General features: G+C 40.1%; 2 protein-coding genes across 7 annotated transcripts; one reads left to right on the top strand and one right to left on the bottom strand.

The window, feature by feature from the left end:
* LOC126995968 (golgin subfamily A member 6-like protein 22) lies at positions 1 to 14164 on the bottom strand. Of its 5 annotated transcripts, none has more exons than XM_050855915.1 (15): positions 14017 to 14164; positions 12484 to 12665; positions 11582 to 11692; positions 10877 to 11026; positions 10453 to 10610; positions 9361 to 10058; positions 7568 to 7674; positions 5995 to 6159; positions 5681 to 5792; positions 5163 to 5323; positions 4665 to 4740; positions 3753 to 3894; positions 2888 to 3047; positions 2634 to 2731; positions 1 to 2091 (listed from the first exon to the last, which is right to left on the bottom strand). In XM_050855915.1, the coding sequence occupies exons 7-15, from the start codon at positions 7631 to 7633 to the stop codon at positions 786 to 788; spliced, it is 2286 nt and encodes a 761-aa protein (XP_050711872.1). In that variant the 5' UTR covers positions 7634 to 7674; positions 9361 to 10058; positions 10453 to 10610; positions 10877 to 11026; positions 11582 to 11692; positions 12484 to 12665; positions 14017 to 14164; the 3' UTR covers positions 1 to 785. The 5 variants fall into 5 exon arrangements, with proteins under 5 accessions (XP_050711872.1, XP_050711871.1, XP_050711873.1 ...); XM_050855914.1 differs by having other exon boundaries at positions 13983 to 14127; XM_050855916.1 differs by having other exon boundaries at positions 11582 to 11688; positions 12512 to 12665; positions 13983 to 14127.
* A 430-nt stretch (positions 14165 to 14594) lies between these two features.
* LOC126995971 (uncharacterized) lies at positions 14595 to 17750 on the top strand. Of its 2 annotated transcripts, XM_050855920.1 has the most exons (3): positions 14595 to 14711; positions 15056 to 15510; positions 15695 to 17750. In XM_050855920.1, the coding sequence occupies exons 2-3, from the start codon at positions 15405 to 15407 to the stop codon at positions 17659 to 17661; spliced, it is 2073 nt and encodes a 690-aa protein (XP_050711877.1). In that variant the 5' UTR covers positions 14595 to 14711; positions 15056 to 15404; the 3' UTR covers positions 17662 to 17750. The 2 variants fall into 2 exon arrangements, with proteins under 2 accessions (XP_050711877.1, XP_050711878.1); XM_050855921.1 differs by having other exon boundaries at positions 14596 to 14711; positions 15056 to 17750.
* Positions 17751 to 20694: the final 2944 nt, after the last annotated feature.

The raw sequence follows: 20694 nt of genomic DNA, 5'->3' as shown, positions 1-20694 counted from the left end.
TGCTTGCGCGGCCGGATGTCAAGTTTGTGACCTTATATGTTGTGCTCTCTCTCTCTCTCTCTCTCTCTCTCTCTCTCTCTCTCTCTCCACGAGGGACTCATTTCCTCTCCTCACCCGACACACACACACACACACACACACACACACATTAGTAAAAAGTAATACAGAAAACAAAGAGTGAAAAAATAAGCATAAAAAAATTACTAAAGCATTTTTGAAACCTGTGTGTGTGTGTGTGTGTGTGTGTGTGTGTGTGTGTGTTTCAACCTAGTATACCCAACAACAATATATATGGAGTTCGTAATAAAACATAAAAAACGGATAAAAGAAAAGAAATAACATCAAGCAAATATTTAATGAAGCAACACAATATCTAAACCTAAATCATTATATTCTAACCCAACTCATTCTGGTGTCCCTTAAACCCTTTCCTTCACCCCCTTGGCAGAAAATGGGTTGTCAGTCTAATAGTTAAGTTAATACAAGACTCTACAGTGTGATGGTTGCAAGTCCTCCCTACCCATCCACAGCTTTCCAATACTCCCTAACCTAACCTAGCCTTACCCTGCACTCTCATTCCCAGCCACTGATGAAGGTACTAAACGTTTGGTGATCTGCTAGCACTGTAACGTGTAAGAGTGTGTGGGAGTACTTGTAGCTGGAGGAGATGCTGGGTTCGGATATTCCTCTCCTCCTATTCCTTGTTCTCCTCCTCCTCCTACTCCAATTATTACTTTTTTCTTCTTCACTTCTTTTTCATCTTCTTCAGACGGTTTAACTTCCTTCTACTCCCCCTCATCATCATCACCATTGTCATCCTGCCTCGTCCATTCTTCTTCTTCTTGCTCCTCCTCGTCATTAAAAACTACTCTTCCATCCTCCTCCTCCTCCTCCTCCCCCTCTTCTTCCTCCCTCCCTTCTCCATCTTCCTTTTCTGCCTCCTCCTCTATACATTCCACCTCTTCATCCTCCTCGTCTTCTCTTTCTTCTTTTTCCTCTTCTTCATTCACTTCTCTATACTCCTCCTCCTCTTTCTTCTTTTCCTCTTCCTCTTCCTCCTCATCATCTTTTTCTTCTTCCTCCTCCTTTACTACCTCCTTTATTTCTTCCTCGTACTTTACTATATTCTCTTCTACAAGTTCTACTCCCTCCGATTCATCCACCTCCTCCACCTCCTCCTCCTCTTCTATATTCTCTTCTCCAACCTCCTCCTCCTCCTCCTCCTCCACCTTCAATATTTCAATCAGCTCCTCTTCTTTATTTACTTCTCCATCCTCCTCTTCTATTTCTTCGTTTAACTCCTCCTCCTCCTCTTCTTCCTCATCTACCACTGCCTCATCCTCCAATCTTTCATACATTTCACTCTCCTCTCCTTTATCTTCTTCCTCTTTTGCATATTCTTCATTCTCTTCCTCCTCATATAAGTAAGCTTCCTCTCTCTCCTCTATTGTTTCCTTCTCATCTTCAATAATTATCTCTTCCTCTTCCTGTTCTTCCTCCCATTTCTTTTCTACCTTTCTAAAATATTCCTCCTCCTCCTCCTTCTCAATCACCTCTTTCTTAAACTGTGCTGCCTCTTCTTCCTCCTCCTCCTCCTCCTCCTCACTCACTTCTTTCTTAACCTTTGCTGCCTCTTCTTCTTCCTCCTCCTCAGTCACCTCTTTCTTAACTCTGGATGCCTCTTCTTTCTCCTCCTCATCATCATCTTTCTTCATAATTACTGATGGTTCCTCTTCTTTTTCCTTCTTAATTCCTATCACCTCCATCTCCACCTCTACTTCCTCAGTCTCCTCCTCTTTCTGCTTCAACTCTATTGCTTCCTTTTCCTCCTCCTTCCTAGCCTGCACCTTCTTCACCCTCTTCTTCTTCTTCTTTTTCCTCCCATTCTCATCTTTCCTCCTATCCTCTGATGCCTCCTTTTCCTTCACCTTCTTCTCCTTCCATTTCTTCTTAAACTCATCTGCTACCTTCTCCTTCCTGATTCCTATTTTAACCACCTTCTTCCTCCCTACTTTTGTCTCCTTTCCTTCCTTTCTATATTCCTTTTCCTCCTTGACAAAACAGTATGGCCACCAAGGGTCAATCACACACCTAGGTCAAGGAAAATAATTAGAGATACATGGTTGCAATTGAAGATAGGTCGAGAAAATGAAAAAAAAAGGTTGAAGAAAACAATCTGAAGGAAAAAATATGAAAGTGACTCCCTAATAAGTTGAAAAAATAATGGTGATGAAATATATATGTAAATGAAGGAAAAATATAATGTAAGTAAATAGGAAATTGTTCATGTGTAAGAGATAAAATAGAAGTAAATAATAACACTAAACTATAGGGGAAAGTGGATAATAAAAACGAGCGGTGTGCAGTTACAGGAGCTGCCTTTGTGTTGGCTGACTGGCGGCCGCTTCCAGCAAGCTCCTGACATTCTTGTGAGGCAAAAGAATGAAAAACCAAACTTAATCATAAAAAATAAGAAAAAACGGACTTCTAGCCTCTCGTTCTTTTTTTTCTTTCATCGCAGCAGCATCTAGCGTGATTTTGTGTTGCCGTTTTAGTTTTTTGCCTCTGAGCTGTCTCCATTGCTGTAAAAAGAAAACTAAATTCCCTAAAATAAAAAGCTGCATAGTACTCACATAAGCCCATACTTGCTGACTGGATTCTTCAGTGGCAACTTGCTAAGCCTCCCAAGTTTGTTCATCTGGCCGGGTGTCAGACTGAATCGCCAGATATTCTGAAAACAAAGAGGAAAATACATTTATGAGTCGTCTATCTACCTATCTACTATAAATTAATCAGTCAATCAATCAACCTCGATAATATATACGTGGAGTTGGTAATAAACTGAAGAGCAGATGGAAAAATAGCGACCAATCCCTCCTTCAATTACCTCTATCATGAAGTGTGGCAGGAGGAGCTCAGTGTTGTCATACACCATTCGCAGCCGGGACTGGAGGATGTGTCGAGAGAGGATGACCTTGGGACCCACACCGACCCGCTCTGCTGTCATGATGACCTTTGAGTTTTCCCAGAGGAAGGGCATCTCCTTGCTGGGAGATAGGAATGGCAAGGGAATCTGTTTGAAATTCTGCATAACAATTAACCCCTTCAATCCAGCGACGTCGACGTCGTCACCATTAGTCCTCTTCTCAACCTCTTAATCCTCTTCTATTTCCTCTTAGTTCTCTTCTAAACCTCTAAAGAGGAAATGGAAGAGGATTAAGAGGAATTTAGAGGAAGATTGAAAGGTTTAGAAGAGGATTAATCCTCTTCCATTTCCTCTTGACCCTTTCCATACTGTGACGCCGACGTCTGCGTCACGTATGGAAAGGGTTAAATAGATACAAGAGTCTTTTTCACACGGGAATAATGAAGCATAAGGCAATTTTATGGGTTTTAAATTACATATATATGTGTCTGTGTATTATTGTATGTCTTTATCTGTCTGTCCTCTTATTAACCCCTTTGTCTTTGTTTCTTTACTAGTGTTTCTGTTTTTGTCTGTCTGTCTCCATACCAGTGTCTATATATCTCTGCTAGTTTCTCTGTGTTTGTCTGTCTATCTCCCTACCAGCATCTGTCTTTGTTCCCTTCCAGTGTCTCTGTTTTTGTTTCTTTACTAGTGTTTCTGTTTTTGTCTGTCTGTCTTTTTTCTCTACTAGTCTCTGCCATGTCTGTCTGCCAATTTATCTGCTTGCCCGAGTGTCAGTCGTCTAACTATCTGTCTCTGACCATCCACGTGTCACCATGCTTACCTAGGGATGTGGTGAGGGTTGCCGTAGGGATGGATGCCCACCAGGGGTATGTTGGCCTCCTGACACCAGTCGCGAAGGTCCGTCTGGCTACAGTAAGGGTTGACCTCAGCCTGGAGAGCCAAGGGGCGGTGCTTCACTCTGGCTGGGGGTGGAGGGGGTTGGGTTGGCATGCTTTCCTTGACATATCCTCTGTTTTTTTACTCTTTTTAAGGTATTCTTTACTCATTTCCCTGTGTGTGTGTATTCAGTCTTTCATACCATTAATTTCAACCACTATACCACTATTCCGTTTTCACATTACGTACCATTAATTTCAACCACTAAACCACTAATCCGTTTTCACATTACGTACCATTAATTTCAACCACTAAACCACTAATCCGTTTTCACATTACGTACCATTAATTTCAACCACTAAACCACTAATCCGTTTTCACATTACGTACCATTAATTTCAACCACTATACCACTATTCCGTTTTCACATTACGTACCATTAATTTCAACCACTATACCACTATTCCGTTTTCACATTACATACCATTGATTTCAACCACTATACCACTATTCCGTTTTCACATTACGTACCATTAATTTCAACCACTATACCACTATTCCGTTTTCACATTACGTACCATTTATCCCCACCACCATACTACTACTACTACTACTACTATTACTACCATTATCTTCACCTAATATCACAATTCATCATCACCACAGTCCCTCTGACAAACTACATCATCATTCACCCCTACACATAAACCCATTTCCACATCCTACAGTAAGATACACCCCAGCACTCAAAACCATACACATCCAGCATCCTCCCAACTACCTCTCACACCACTCCATCGAACCAGTCACCACCTACTACCAATACTCAATACCCACACGAGAACCCAGTACCCACCCTTGAGAAGCGCATCCACTTGTTCCTTAGAGAAGTACCGGAGACCCAAGCTGTGTACTTTCCCTGTGGCCACCAGCTGCATGGGGAACAAGGGAGGGAAGGGAAGAGGGTTGTAGTGGTTATAGATTGATGGAATGGGTCGTATGTCAATATACATGTACACTCAAGTCAAAAGAGATGCTTGAACTAATATCATTCACTCAAAAAGTAAACAGACAAGTAGATAAATACATAGAGTAACTGATTAATATGTAAATAAGACTGACTGACTGACTGACTGACTGGACATAAATGGGTAAGTAGATGAATAAACCAATTAGGAAATGTCAGAAATAAATATACAAACTGATTAAATATGTAAATAAGGCTGAATGATTGACTGACTGGAGGAATAAATGAATAAAAGATAAATAAACCAATCAGGAAATGTCAAAAATTCCCTAAATGTTCTAATAAACCAGACTGTGACCTTCCTCGAGAAATAAACCTCTCTCTCACCTCATCCTCAAGGACTCTCCACAGCTTCCACAGGTTCTCAGTGATCCTCGGAGTCACCCTCAGTTGCCCCTCTGCCCTCCGTCTAAACATGTGGCTGAGTTTACGAATCTTAGGGTGAGTGCCATCAGGAGAGGTGCTGTAGATGGCCATGGGGTCTGTGCCTGAGGGTGAGGGTGCAGGGTGAGGTTGGGCGATGATAAGGGGATGATGTGATGAGGGTAAGGGGCAATAGGTGTGAGAACAGGGTGACAATATGAAAGAAGTGAGGTGAAGTAGTTAAGAGGTAAGGGTATTGTACATTGTGGGGACCTTAAATGATCTCAGTTACGAAATATTTTATTATCTCACAACACATAAAAAATTGATCTAGCCCAGCAAGGTGGAAATAAACGTTCTGATGCTTGGAAGTAATATCAAAATAAAAACTGACAAAGCAGGATGTAGAAGTGACAAAAACACTGGTCCATGACAAAAACTAATGAAGATTCTGTCACTATATTAAATTCCCTGCAGCCTACCTTTGAGTCCTACAGGGTTTTCAAGGTATAGGAGGTCAATGTGTGTGCCAAAGTGAGCCACAAATTCCTTCACCATAGTCACTGAGCCCCCAACATCCTCAGGGACAATGATCTGCAGAGAGGAAGCACACGCCAAATATGGGTTACTGTTACCTTAATGTCAACTATCTAATAAATGACAAGAAAAGAGACCACAGAAGAGTGTAGAAGAGAGAGCAAAGAAGAAAAAGAAGAAGAAAAGAAGCAGAGCAAGTAATATAACATAATAATAACATACACAGACATATCCAGCAATCACTAATACAACAACATACAGAAGTGGAGATGATGAAATCCTTCCGGGTGAGTTTGGTTTTTCGTGCATGGTTTCCGATCTTCTTCATGGCCTCCTCCGTGAGACAACCTGCTAGGGGGACCTCAAAGTAGCGGTCACTATGATGCAACACCCAGTCCAGCTGCTCCTCCCACTCATCGTGTTCCTGTGTTGGGTTGTTTGTTCAGTAATTGACATCTTATAATTTATAGCCAAAATGGAAAAGAAACCATAATGGGCCACTGTAAATGTCTATGTTTTTATATATGTAATTTGTGGTCAATAAATTATCTATATCTATCTATCTATCTATCTGTGGAAGAGGGAAGTGTTGGTACATGGGATAGAAGGCTTGAGAGAAGGAATACCATTATGAAGGTGAAGGAAAGGAGATAATGGAGTGCTGGACTAAAAGGGTGAAAGGCAATAGAGAAGAAATATTGGTAAGTGTGAGTGTAGAAGAAGAAAAAGGGGAAGGTATTGATACAAGGGTGAAATGCATGGGAGAAACAATATCAGAGAGCAGGTGAAGAGGAATGAAAGAATGCTATTATAGGAGTGAAAAGTGTGGGAGGAAGGATATCAGTGAGCAGGTGACGAGGAATGAAGGAATGCTGTTATAGGAGTGAAAAGTGTGGGAGGAAGGATATCAGTGAGCAGGTGATGAGGAATGAAGGAATGCTGTTATAGGAGTGAAAAGTGTGGGAGGAAGGATATCAGTGAGCAGGTGATGAGGAATGAAGGAATGCTGTTATAGGAGTGAAAGGTGTGGGAGGGAGGATATCAGTGAGCAGGTGATGAGGAATGAAGGAATGCTGTTATAGGAGTGAAAGGTGTGGGAGGAAGGATATCAGTGAGCAGGTGATGAGGAATGAAGGAATGCTGTTATAGGAGTGAAAGGTGTGGGAGGAAGGATATCAGTGAGCAGGTGATGAGGAATGAAGGAATGCTGTTATAGGAGTGAAAAGTGTGGGAGGAAGGATATCAGTGAGCAGGTGATGAGGAATGAAGGAATGCTGTTATAGGAGTGAAAAGTGTGGGAGGAAGGATATCAGTGAGCAGGTGATGAGGAATGAAGGAATGCTGTTATAAGAGTGAAAAGTGTGGGAGGGAGGATATCTATGAGCAGGTGAAAAATAAAAAGGAATGTGATAAAAACAATGAAAGGAAATGTCACTGATAAGGGGAAGAAAAAAAGGCAGATAACTTGATCATGAAAAAATAAAAAGAGAGAATCAACATCTAAAAGTAATAACATCAAAAGGAGTTACGGGAGTTCAGGGCTAAAAGGATGAAAGGCAAGGGATAAAAAACAGTAGGAAGTGGAAAGGTGTCAGTACAAAAATGAAAGACATGGGAGGAAGAACAGCAGTGAGTAAGTGAGGAAAAAAATAAAATATGACAAAAAACATGAAAGCAAGAAAGGTCATTGACTGGGGAAAGGAACAAAGACCAGGAAACATGATAACGAAGGAAAAATAAAGGAAACATAATAGTAGAGTAACGAAAGACAGATAGAGGTGAAAATTAATATAACAAAGTAACCCATATCAAGACTACTCATCTGTACTCACCTCCTTGACTCTGAAACCAATCATGGGAAGGTGGCAGCCATCATTTAGGGTGACAGTGAATGGCATGGTGAGGGGGGGAGCTTTATAGGCAGGCTGCTGGTGTCCTCCTGTCAGGGGTGAGAAAAAACATGAAAGTGTGGCTCATGTCATATTTCGCGTGTGTGTGTGTGTATATATATAGCCACCACACATACACACACACAGGTAAGTCTGCATTTAAGTGAAAGTAGCAATTAATTGACAAACGTGAATAATATTAAAGCGGCCACTTGGTTTAATGTGCGTTCAGGGTTATATTTCGCGTTTTATTAGCCCTCTCTCTCTCTAAACTGACGCTCTGATCTAATGACAAGTAATCACGCAGTTGGGTTTGTCGTTTCTTTTAAAGTAATGGAAGCAGCTCAAGAGTGACAAAAACAGAAAAAAAATGAAGGAAATGTCATAAAACTATCTCTGCAAATACCCAAAACTTCTGCGAAAGCCTTGAAAAATGGGTAAGGATATGATGTTCACACTTCGAGGACATCATTAAGATATGTTTTCTCGCGGTTCTCTCCCCTGGCAATACGTCAGCGTGCTTAACACCAACCAGGTCCTCATGTGCAGCCCTAATTCACGCTGGAAATTATACTCACACAGTCACACACACGCTGCCTGTCACGCCTCCACTCAATCTCCCCGCCAAGGCACCAGCTGATCAGCTTCTTCTTCTTCTTTTGACCTGTTCCACCTCGTATCCTCCTTTTATGATTCATCTTCACACTTGTTGAATATTTCACTCTGTTTTTCCACACACGTTGCTCACAGTTTTTTGCTTCTCTATTTTACTTCCCTTTGCTTCCTTAAATCTTTTACCCGTAGCCTACTTTTGGTAATTTTGCATATCTTTTTTTCCAGACATTTGTTTCCTACTATAACATGATTTTTTTTTTTCTCCTTCATTATACTTACATTTAGTTTTAGTTTTGCGTACACTGCAAGTTTATTGATAGTTGCAGATATATAGCTACAACAAAGGAGAAGGGAGGATCCTGCCAACCCAACCCCCAGGCAATACATAGTGTGATTATACAATATTGACATATATGTAGGTAGCACCATGAAACTAATAGAGTATTTTAAATTTTGGGATCAGCTGATGTCCGTGAGTATTAGTTTATCCGCCTCACGGGCCACCACCAACCAGCACGCCCCGCGGAGGTTCAACGTTCGGAGGAGAGGGTACCTGGCTGGCGGTTTAGCACTTCCACAGGGAAATACTGATGAGAATATATTTGGTTTGGTTTGTTCGTTTCTCAAAGTGTCCATTATATATAATGATACATGAAATTTGTCGCAGATTTATTTGAGAATTTACTATATCGCAACACAAGAAATTGAATTGAAATAATTTACCAGCTTATATGCTTAGTTTAGTTTTTTTTCAGATCTACTCTATTTTTCCTATTATATGTTTGATATATTTAGTCATTCAGTCACACTTCATCCTCCTGTGTAAGCAAGTCATTCTTTCATACCTAGTGTAAGATTCTCCCTCGTATGAATATTAGGCACTTGGAAATACGCTCTTTACAAAACATTTGGAAAAATATATATAGCTTCCCAATAAATTAATTACTACAACACCCCAAATTATCATCCCCTTTAATCCATAAACTCACTGAATAAACCACACAAGTGAGAAGACCCGTAATAGAATGTGGCAAGCAGCGGTAGTTTCAAATTAGGAGCATTCATTTATGATGGCAAGTTATCAGTTGTACAATGCCTAATAATGCCTAGCTTATTCTTACCAAGACAATTAAGGGTCAACAGCCTTGTTTGTCCTGTTGTCCAATGGCTGGCCCTCAACACAGGCACTTAGTCTGGGTCATAGTTTTCTTGAGTGGAGGCTTCATCCTGTTCTGTGCCAGTGGATCAGAGATGCTCTCTTTGGGCCTGGATTGTACTTGTGCTGGTAGGTTCAAGAAACAAGCCTTCTTCTCTTCTAACAAATGCTTGAGCTTGGTGAAGAGACTCACCTATTGAGTCTACCCAATTACTCAGCTCTTCAAGCTTCCCATTATCTTTGAATTGGTAAGTCATATCTGTGATTTGCTGAAGTGCAGATCTTGCTGTGATTAATAAGCTTTCAAATCTACTATGACCGAGTGGTAAGTCAACAGGCTCAAGTTCCACAAATTCCTCTGTCATTTTACAATTATCAGGTTGCACAATCTGGGCATCATGTTGCATGGTAATCTCATCATTTGGAAGACCTTGTACACCATAATGGATAATTGATGTAAGTACCATTGTTTCCCCTCCAGTTATCTTCTGTTCCACCTGTACATTTTCTATGGATGAGTCACGATATCTGTAGAAGGTCTGGTCACCCGGATCAGTCTGCTGATGCATCTTTTCCACATTGACTTGGTCGATCTTGGCAAACCGTTTGCCAAATTTATACTTTGAGATGAGTTTAGCCAGGTCACTTGCAAGTGGAAAGTACCTGAAAATGTTAAAGGCTAATCATTGAATATTCAGTGCATTATCAACATGTATTTGCAATATTATTGGAGAGAAAATACTACTGTCTTTGCAAGGTTTTGCTCTTAGAAACAAAAGATTGAAGTTTTCTGCTATATACTACAAAACCAAGAAATAATTATGCCTTTTCATGATTAAAAGGCAGCTACTCCACATACATACTAAAGATTAAATGTTTGTATATACATACATGTATAGGCCTACATGAATAAGTTGGAACCAATCTACAGAGAGAATATATATATATATATATATATATATATATATATATATATATATATATATATATATATATATATATATATATATATATATATATATATATATATATATATAGGCAGTTCTTATCTTTTTACCTTCTATCTTTTATAGGTGGCTCCTGGCCATGGAATATGGTACTGACTACATATTCCTTCAAAGAGGCTGCTAGGTTTTTCTTGTTCCTAATGCCACTTGCCAGTAGTTCAAGGACCTTTTCATTTACCAGGGGGTCCAAAGAGTCACTGTCACCCATCTGGAAATGTTACATTCATGTCATAATGTTTAACATGCTTAAATATTTAAGGCCAAGATGCTCACTGTGATGTCCTTTCTCACATGGATTTCTTGTTGACAAAATTAAATTGGTTTTTAAAACATTCCAAACTTTTTCCATTAAAGAAGCATGATTATTCAATGTCATGTAATGTCTGAAAAATTTATATGGATGTTTGATATGAAGTTTATGTGAATGTTAATAAAAATGCATGTCCTATAGAATGGTTAAATACATTATCTTACTGGCTCAATTTGATGGAATTTATGCTCATCCTTTGATGGAATGTACACCAAATATCTTATATCTGCAGTGGGCGGAGAGGCAGTGTTTTCAAGCGCTTTCCGCATCATTCCCACCATTCGTTGCCGGGCAGTTTTGGATGTGGTGGAAAGCTGTTTATGGACAAAAAATCTGTATAACAACTATATTTGTTGTGCGATTAATATCCATTCACTAAATTAGATTCTTGCTAAAATATATGTAAGCTGTTGTACAATATATATGTACAGCTTAGAAGTAAGTTACAATGAATCACTAGCGATTAAAATCTGTGAATATTATGCTACATTTTAAATAAGCCATTCATTAACCCACATACATTAACAACATACAACAAATACATACAAAAATAAGTTCAACCCATTGGGATGAGTGAGGCTCAGCCCAGTCATTGGTTAAAAGTCAGTTCACTGAACTTCCTATGAAGGAAATATTATAGAACAATGAATTGTGATGGCTTTTTACAATTTAGTGTTTTGACAATGAGACCTTCAAAAAAATTAGTCATGAATCTGATGCTCATCAAAGTAACTTTCAACAAACTGACTCTTCAACATGAAACAGAAAGCCAGTGAGATTGTATACCAGATCAAAAAACAGCAGTGGTAATTATAATGTACTTAGAGTTCATTTGCATGAAAAATAAGTTTCCAAAAGCTAATCTTTACCTCAAATTCTGGGAATTTTGCAATCTTTTTAATTTCAATTGTCGCTGGGCATCCCATCTTCTTGGTTGGCTGCTGAAGGGTTCTACATTTGGGGAAGACATGATCCTCTTTCTATAAGAAAATAAATGAGTATCTATTAGTATTCATAACCAAATTATATATCACTGCAATGTAGCTACATATTCATATGATTGTTTACACACTGTTTGGTTACTCTGTGTCTCTTAAGACAAAATAAAATCATAGGCATGTAAAGGAAAGCCTAGAGGGTTCAAACAGATAAAAGTAATAGAAAAGTTGGCACATACTGTAGCTGTGTTGCCTCAGGACTAATTTTCCATCACCTCAGCCCTTAAATCTATGGTGGATCAGAATCCACTACACTGGGAGATACAGGGCCAGCGTGACATCAGGGTTACCACAGTTTACATTCCCTAGCTATCCATTTATCAACTGAAAAGGAGGATGAACAGCTGGGTGTGCAGTGCATTGACACCCCAGATCTGGATAAACTTAGGCTCACATTTTCCCTAGCTAGCCATGCTGTTTCTGGGGTAAAGGATTATTTCCTGCCACAAACTCAAAGGCCAATGTGAAGATGAGCAATGAGGCCAGCTTTAGCATATGCCCCCAACTTTACATGCTAACCACACACCACAGAGATGTTACTGTGGTGTCAAGAAAAGTCCTCCCAGACACTTTCTTGCATTAAAACTTATTATAATATCATAATCACTTAACATAATCTAGGTTAATACTAAAATACAGCTGGTAGGACTTTTCTGGGTATCACACTACCAACCCCAGGAATAAAATCACAGCAAAATTAAGATCTCTTAACTTGGTCTAACAATGTGGTCTTAAAAATAGGGTTTTATTGTGTATTCAACTCTGATCTTTACCATACGCTTCTCTTTCATTTCTTTGTACTTTCTTTTCATTGCTAGCCCCTTGTCTCTGCCATGATGACAGATGTAGGTCTTCTTCCCCATGAATATGAATGGTATGCCATCAAACTTAAGAGACAGGCCATGTTCCTTTCGTGCTGATATCTGCCAGCGTATTCTGGCGCTTGCTGGAACATCTGAAACAGAGGAAATATATTTTTTACAGATTTTGATTCAGTGTATCAGGTGTGCGTGCAAGACTTTGGGAAGCAGGACAAAATGTGCGACACCATTGAATAGGTCCCAGCTTACTCCCAAATGAAGGTTGAAGTCCATAAAATCATGTAAAAACCGTAAGGTTAAATATCCCTGACCTGCCAAACATTTACAGTTGTTAATGGTAGCAAACATTTTATATTTAAACTGTCAGATGAAGCAGAAAGATGGTACAGGACTTTGTTCACCCTCACTTTTGGGCTGGTTGTTGACTGGGTACCTGGGGAAAGTAAACTGCAGTGACTTATATGTCAAACTTGCAAGTGGTATAAAATTGGGTAAAGGTCCAGTATAATTCCAGCGCCTTAATTTTAGTCTATTTTCTTCCAAATCTTCACAAAACCCTTTGTATACATATAATACATTAGTAAAAAGTGGCAGACAAATGCCACCTACCCTCTACTCCCAACAAGCTTGGGGACCTGTGGGAATGCGGGGGTTTTGGGTGGGGGGAGACGAAAATGAGTAATTTCCAGGGAGTCAATTGTCAGAATCACCTAAAACACTCCGGCAAATAGGTTGGGCTGCGTGTTCTAAAAAAAATAATGACTGCATGGTGAACCTGGTCTCGTGTGTGGGCTAATCGCTAACCAAGCGTACCATCACTAACCACCCTAAAACAGCCCCGAGCCATGACCCAAGGTCATCCGGGGCTTGGGCTGAAAGGGCCGGGGCCCCGAATGACCTTGAGTCATGGCTCGGGGCTGTTTTAGGGTGGTAGCAATGGTACGCTTGGTTAGCAACGGTACGCTTGGTTAGCGATGGTATGCTTGGTTAGTGATCACCCCACGCATGTGAGACCAGGTCCACCAAGCGTGGTTATTTTTTTTTTTTTAGACACGCAGCCCAATGGCTGCCGTGCTGAGGGCCGGGTATACCCTGGCCCTTTCAGCCCGAGCCCCGGATGACCTTGAGTCATGGCTCAGGGCTGTTTTAGGGTGGTTAGCGATGGTACACTTGGTTAGTAACGATACGCTTGGTTAGCGATTAGCCCACGCATGTGAGGCCAGGTCCACCACGCATTCCCACAGGTCCCCAAGCTTGTTGGGGGTAGAGGGTAGGTGGCATTTGTCCGCCACTTTTTACTAATGTATCATATGTATACAAAAGGTTTTGTGAAGGTATGGAAGAAAATAGACCAAAATTAAGGCACTGAAATTATACTGTACCTTTACCTTGAAAGCTTGTACTCGCTATGGTTTACAGAAGCCATATCTACACAAATGAACTGACAATACCTGGGGACATGGGCAGGGAATAGCTGAGACGTACCATCATCATGAAAATGCTTGCCCTGCGAGTCATCAGCCACATAACGATTAGCCACTTGCTTCTCGTGCTCTTCGATGGCTTGTTTGACTTCCTGCATATTTGAAAATACAGCAATGTGCGCCATCCCGGCCTCCTTGGGGATTGCACGTGTACTCTCACTTCAGAAGGTTGAGGGTCACTTCCTTAGACGTTTCCTCACCCAAGCACACCCATTTGACCTGCCCTTCGTAGGAGTTGTGGGTCTTTTCATGGATAGTTTTACGGCCCTGGTGGTAGGTAGCTTGACCCTTCTTTTGTACCCTGAACGTAAAAAACACTCATTAGAACTCGACTGATCTCTTATTCGGCCTTTGGAAACAGTGGATGTGTGAGGTGGAGGGGTTCATGAGCCTCCTCGGTGATGGCAGCGTGTTGTGGCCCATGAAGCGGATAAACTAGCGGCGTGGTGGACCGACGTTGCCAGATTGTCGTACTCAGCTTCCTCTGTTTGCCGATATCCGACCCCAAAACTGCCTCCTCGACCCCAATAATTCCCTTCATATACAGTTATTGTTAAAATAGTTAATTATTGGTGTTTTTTGGCAATAGTTATGGGTCAGAAACCAGTAAATACGAGGCTGAGTACGATAATCTGGCATGTTGTGGTGAACGTCAACAACAACGAGCGCGGACGGTCAAGGCAGAGTAGTCGTTTGGTAAGATGACCCTCTAGTCTTGTTCATCATTACATCATGGAGCACAAATTATCTCGGTGTACCATTACGCAGAGAGAATTTTCAAGCGAGGGATTTAATGTCGAGTGTTAAAACAGGGAAATATGCACAATTGTCTTGACCGCCCCCTTGGGAGTTTTCTTAAGGGGGCAAGGCATTAGAATAGATAGACAAAAATTGATAGATATACTACTTCCTTATCAATAGTTTTAATGAATATCCACCTAATTACCATCAAGATTATAAATGTGACCTTCAGACAATACATACAGTGCCAACTTTAGGACCTCTCAGCTAAGCTTCTAACACCCACACTTCTGTTGCAGTGCCCACCCTGCTGCCTGCTTAAGCAACCTCGAGACTCAACTGAATGGCTGAAGAACCCTGCAGGAACCCACCAAACTGCCTCACAAACCTCTGTGAAACATTTGTATCCACACTATAAATATATGTGCTTCGGCTGTGAAAAGTTACATGTCAGGTATATTGTCATGTATATTGTGAAAAGCAACTCTGGTGTCATGATTGTAGCAATAATGGCTTGTCATTGGAAGGGAGAAATACCATGAGAGATAATTATTGAAAATATGATTAATGGCCTTTGAATTTACCCAGAGTCAGTGCCACACAGCTGTGCAAATATGTTATTGAGAAAGGTGTGCTTTCTTTCCTTCAATGCATTTATCGTACTTCTTCCTCTGGCTGTGTTTTTGTGACTCAGGATGTGCATGGAAGAGGTGGTATATGAAGGACTTGAATGCAACTGCAGTACCTAATATAAGTGAGTGATAAACTAAGTACTACATGCAGTATATTTGTTTAGTTGTGACACATAAGAATATACTTCTAACCTAGCAAATTTCAAGTTGGGATTTCGTTTTGTAATAATTATTTAGTGGCAAGAGAAAAATCATCCTATATTCAGACCATGGCTACTGAAAACAAATCAGTATTTACTCCTTTAGATCCCGATGGCACCTTTGTTATATACCCATGTGATATAAACACTTGGCATGACGCTGAAGCTCAGGAGTCCACCATCTCCCCAGTGGGCTGTGAAGGAGCAGCACTGTGGGCAGACTCCTCAATTGTTTGTGAAGAAATTTATGAACTTGACCTGGAATCGGAGGAGAGTCGTGTTACTATTATCATTTCCGACACATCCACCACTTCTGGAAATGATGAAGCATCCCTCAGGGCCCCTGTTACACATGCTACCTTGAGTACGGTGCCTTCAGACAATGCAATCCACCTCAAAAGAAGCTTGAGAGAGTGCTTGAAACTGACGTTTAGTCGTGGAACTGAGGCATGCTGCTTTCTGTGTACTGAAACATACGTATCTTTCACTGACCTCAAGAAGCATTTCATTGAGGCTCATAACCTGACTCAAAACATTGCCCAACTGTCAAACGTACCCTCTGAATACATCATGCAAGTGGCTAAGGAAATCAGGCATCTGGATTGTAGCTGTACAGAATTTGTGTGTAAATCATGTGAGGGAAAATTTTCTACAGTCCTTGAACTCATGCAACATGTCCTATTAGATCATCCCACAACCTATGGAAATTTTCAATTTTTTACAGCACTTCAAAAAAGTGGCCTTGAAAAATGTCAGCGGTGTACAATACTGGAGAAGCTGTGCCGTATTGACTATGATTTATTTGTAAGAGTTTTGCTTGACTCTAGAGAGTGTTCAGATGAAAGTTGTAAAATATTGTTAAAGAGTTGGCCCTTAGCTGATTGCTCCGAGCCTTGTATATGTTGTGCCGAGGAGGGTGAGCCGGAGGAGGTTAGGCACTCTGAACTCACAGATGAGACCAGTGCTGTCAAAAGAGAAGTTGTTTGTTATAGAATCAAGCAAGCACTCATGAAGAAGAAGCGCTCACAAAAAGCAAAAGCATCAATGTGTATTTGTCCAATCTTGAAGTGTCCAGACTGCCCAACAACTGTAGCCAACTATGCAGATCTTTGCAAACATATCAGGTTAAACGGTCACAGCAGTTGGCATGATATGAAAATTCTGTGGGATAAATACAAGATCATCAAGGAGAACTGTCCTGTTTGCCCTAAATATTCCTACCACTGCTACATATTGTGTCCCCACTGTCCTCAACTGGCCTTTGAGAGTGAGAAGGCTGCTCAAGCCCACATGGACTCACACCATAAAGCTCAAACTAGGAATAAGGCTGCTCCAGAATGTACTTGTCCAAATTACTTTGTGTGTCTCAAATGCAACACCTCCTACCCAACTCCCCAGAGCCTCCACCATCACCTACAACAGATGCAACACACTACTGAAGAAAACCTAGCTGCCATCCATGCCATGATTCAGAGGAGCACCAAGGGCAGGAAACGATGTCCACGGTGTTCACTGGATGACTCTGGTAACACACCTAGTTTGTATCAGGAGCAGGAGTGCAGCTGTAGATGGGTGGAATGTTCCATTTGCAAAACTTCATTCAGGAAAGTTAGTTCTCTTTTAGATCACAAAAACAAAGACAATCATGCCATGAGTGCCACAGACATCAGAAAGGAAAAAGAGAAGCTGGCTAGTTCTGTGAAGACCTGCTCCAGGTGCTCCAGTGAAGTGGAAAAGTATTGCTTGTTATGCCACCAAAGAGAAGCCTTCCTGCCCACCCACCTGAGAACCCGCCACCAGGACCGCCAGATCATGTTGTTAAGAAATGACTCTGGAGTCCTCCTGGAAGAAGTACATACAGCAGGCTGGGACAAAGGGCGGTTGGCTAGGTATGAATGCAGCGTGTGTCTCCTTCGATTCCCTTTCCCCACCAGGTTGAGGCACCATGTCCGCCAGCAACACTCTCATTGTTATTTTATTCTCTTCTGTCTCGACCTAAGTAATGATGTACTGCAAGTAAAGGATTTTACTGCTCATGAGGAGCTGATGATTTTGAACATTGTTAGTAAGTAATAAACATAACCCATGAATATGTGATAATGTGCAAGGCTATTGCTACCAACGTATTCCAACTATATTTATTGATTAAAGAAATAACATATGCTATTCTTTTTCATACTCACATTCCAACTAGAGCTTTAATAGATATTAAAAATGCAAGCAGAAAAAATGTATTCTTTTTCATATTCAGTTATATTTTTTTTTGTGAATATTTGTAGAAAACAAATTAATTACATACATATGGTATCAAAATATTTATATGTACAAGGAAATTTGTAAAAGTAATGCAGATAAGAGTAAAATTAAGTTAACATCTTAGTTTAGTTTTTGGCACATTGCACATGAGCAACTTTATAATGGTACACCTTACCATTACTTTCAAACACAAAAGTATTCATCCATGCATCCTAAGTTTGTCATAAAACAATAATACCCCACCATGTGGTAGTTTACTACACAGTCTGTTGCCTGGTGACTTGGTGTCTTAAATTTAAATCAGTTTTATAATAAAGATAAAGATCAGTATCATTATCAGCAGCAGCAGTAGAAGCAGAACTTCTTTCCTACATTTGTGGGGAGGGAAAGGTCGAGACAAGAAACCTTTCACAGTTTAAGGGGAGCGTCCGCCATGTCTTTAATTATTAGCGTATGATCCTGATTATATTCATGTGAAATGTATACTTATGGTGAAGTAATATACGCTTACTTTCAGATCTACATGTTGATACATAATAGCAGGGAAAAATAAAATGTAATTTTTTAACAAAAATCAACTCTTTATTTCTCTGTCATCTAATGACCTACGCTGCTGAAAAAATACTGAAAAAAATTAAATAAGAATCCAAACGATTCATCATGGAAAAATTTTCAATTTTGCTTTTGTTAAATGATGATAATTTTTTTCAATTTTGTTGGGAGTATCTAACGATATTAATTTTTTTCCAACAACTGTCCCTTAAATGAAAAGAAAACTCATGATGAAAAGCTTGTACTTCAGCTCCTCTTTCCAATGATGTATTGTTTATTAAAATCGGTCAAATAGCGGCGAAGTTATTTCAGAAAAAAATGAAACTTATCCCGTTTTCTGGATTTATAAAGTTCACCCTTTAAACCTAGATGCCTTCCCAGTTGGTATTCTTTACTGAATTTCATTTTTTTCTTTGTTTTGAAGGACTTTGTGTGTCTGATGGTGTCCTTTTCTTGGAAATCCTGGTCACGAGCCAACATGTGAAACTTATCTCTGGCTCCTCCGGGGTGACTAATATATGTGTCAGCTCTGCTGCCTCCAAGGCCATCGCAGATGCTAGTTTGCCTCAAGATGCCATACGAATATTCTTTTAGGCTATTTTCTACGCTGAAACATGACGATGTATGCACTTGTGTATGAATATAGCTTCTTTTTTTTAACGTGCCAGCCTATTGTGCCAGTAGGCTTTCTTGAGGGGCCTGGATGGTAGTTGGCCCCAGCCCATCATGGCACCGGCAAGTGTTTTATAGTGATGTAAGTGACGAGTGGAAGAGGGGGGGGGTGATTCAGCCATAACTTTGTCATTTCTGCTTATTTCTTTGTAATATTTTGCCACAAGCTAGCCGAGGTTGTGTACAAAGATGTGATTTTTTTCAATTTTATCGATTTTTTTTGAAAATCCACAGTGGACGCTCTCCTTAAGAGGGAAGATTGCTCATGATGTGAGCCACACCACACATGCACACACCAACCAACCACATTCTGTTGCCCTGAAGCTTGACATCAGCCACAGTCAAAACATACTATAATGTCTTGCAGCCACTAATAGTTTATGGTCAGATGGCAGATTTAAAGTTTCAGAATGGTGAAGCCCATAATTATCATTATTCAGCAAGAAGGTATGTAAACCCTAACCACACACCAAAAGAATAGTATTCATCCATTCAGAATATAATTTTGAAAGCTAGTGGTTTTAACCTGGTACATCTCCTTGAATTTAAATTTAGGGGCATATTTAAAAGTTAACATCACACCTAATCACAGCCTGAAAAATAATATTCAGTAACACGTAATTTTGTCATGTACACTCAAAGCCATATCCCAAGTTCTCCTTTACTAAGCAGTCAGTTATTACCAGCTAAAAAAGAATATCAACAGCTGCTAAACTGTCATTTGCCTATGTGGTATTCCAAATACTTCACATCCAATTACTTTTACTTGACATACTTGTGTCATACTAAATGAGAAAATTATAATATGTTGGATGTAGCCATTTCCCCATCATAAAACTGACTCATAGAAAACTCATAGAAAAATGGTGTCAGGGTGACTGATATTGTTGGAACTGAATGGCCTAGGAAAGGAGAACTTGTAATATGGGCCTATGACCAATATAAGACAACCATCCAATGGGTTGATCCCACAATACACCAGACCAAGCAGATCACAAGGCAGTATGTTTATGATCACCTCCCCTGTCTATTACCCTTTACAAAAAGTATGGAATTTATACATACAACCAATATTAAAAATTTACTAGACCAACCTGTACACCTAAGAGACAGCTGACATCTGTTTGTGTACCAATATAATACACATCATAACGTATTCAGCTGATGCAGTACAGTCTCTTTCTCACATCATTGCCGATCTTCAAATTAAAAGCCCTCCTCTCTTTTGCATTGTAACTGGTGAAGTCCCACTGGTTACTCATATTTCAATGCTTAGATTCATTTATAATAAAAGTCGACCTCAAAATACTATCTATTTATCCCCTGAACTAAAAGTGGAAGAGAAGAGGCTTTCAAGATTTTTAACAGCTATGTGAGAGGGAAAAAAGCCACCTCTATTGTGTTGCAGTTGCTTGAACTCATTGTTACTATCAGGGTTGTGTCTAGGGCCTTGAAGCACTGGGGCCGAGCCCAGCTCAATAATCTTTAGATTTTCACCAGAGTGGTGAGTGGTCATGAATATGTGATAGGAATGTGACCCAGACAGGATAAACCTGAATGTTTTCCATACAAAATCCATCAATTTTAGTACTGTACTACTAACAAGATTTAAAATTTTGTGTTGTC

This window comes from Eriocheir sinensis, chromosome 9 (assembly GCF_024679095.1).
Source record: "Eriocheir sinensis breed Jianghai 21 chromosome 9, ASM2467909v1, whole genome shotgun sequence".
In the NCBI taxonomy this organism is placed as follows: domain Eukaryota; kingdom Metazoa; phylum Arthropoda; class Malacostraca; order Decapoda; family Varunidae; genus Eriocheir; species Eriocheir sinensis.
Note: the sequence above shows the minus strand (reverse complement) of the source record. Positions and strands in the feature narration are given on the sequence as shown.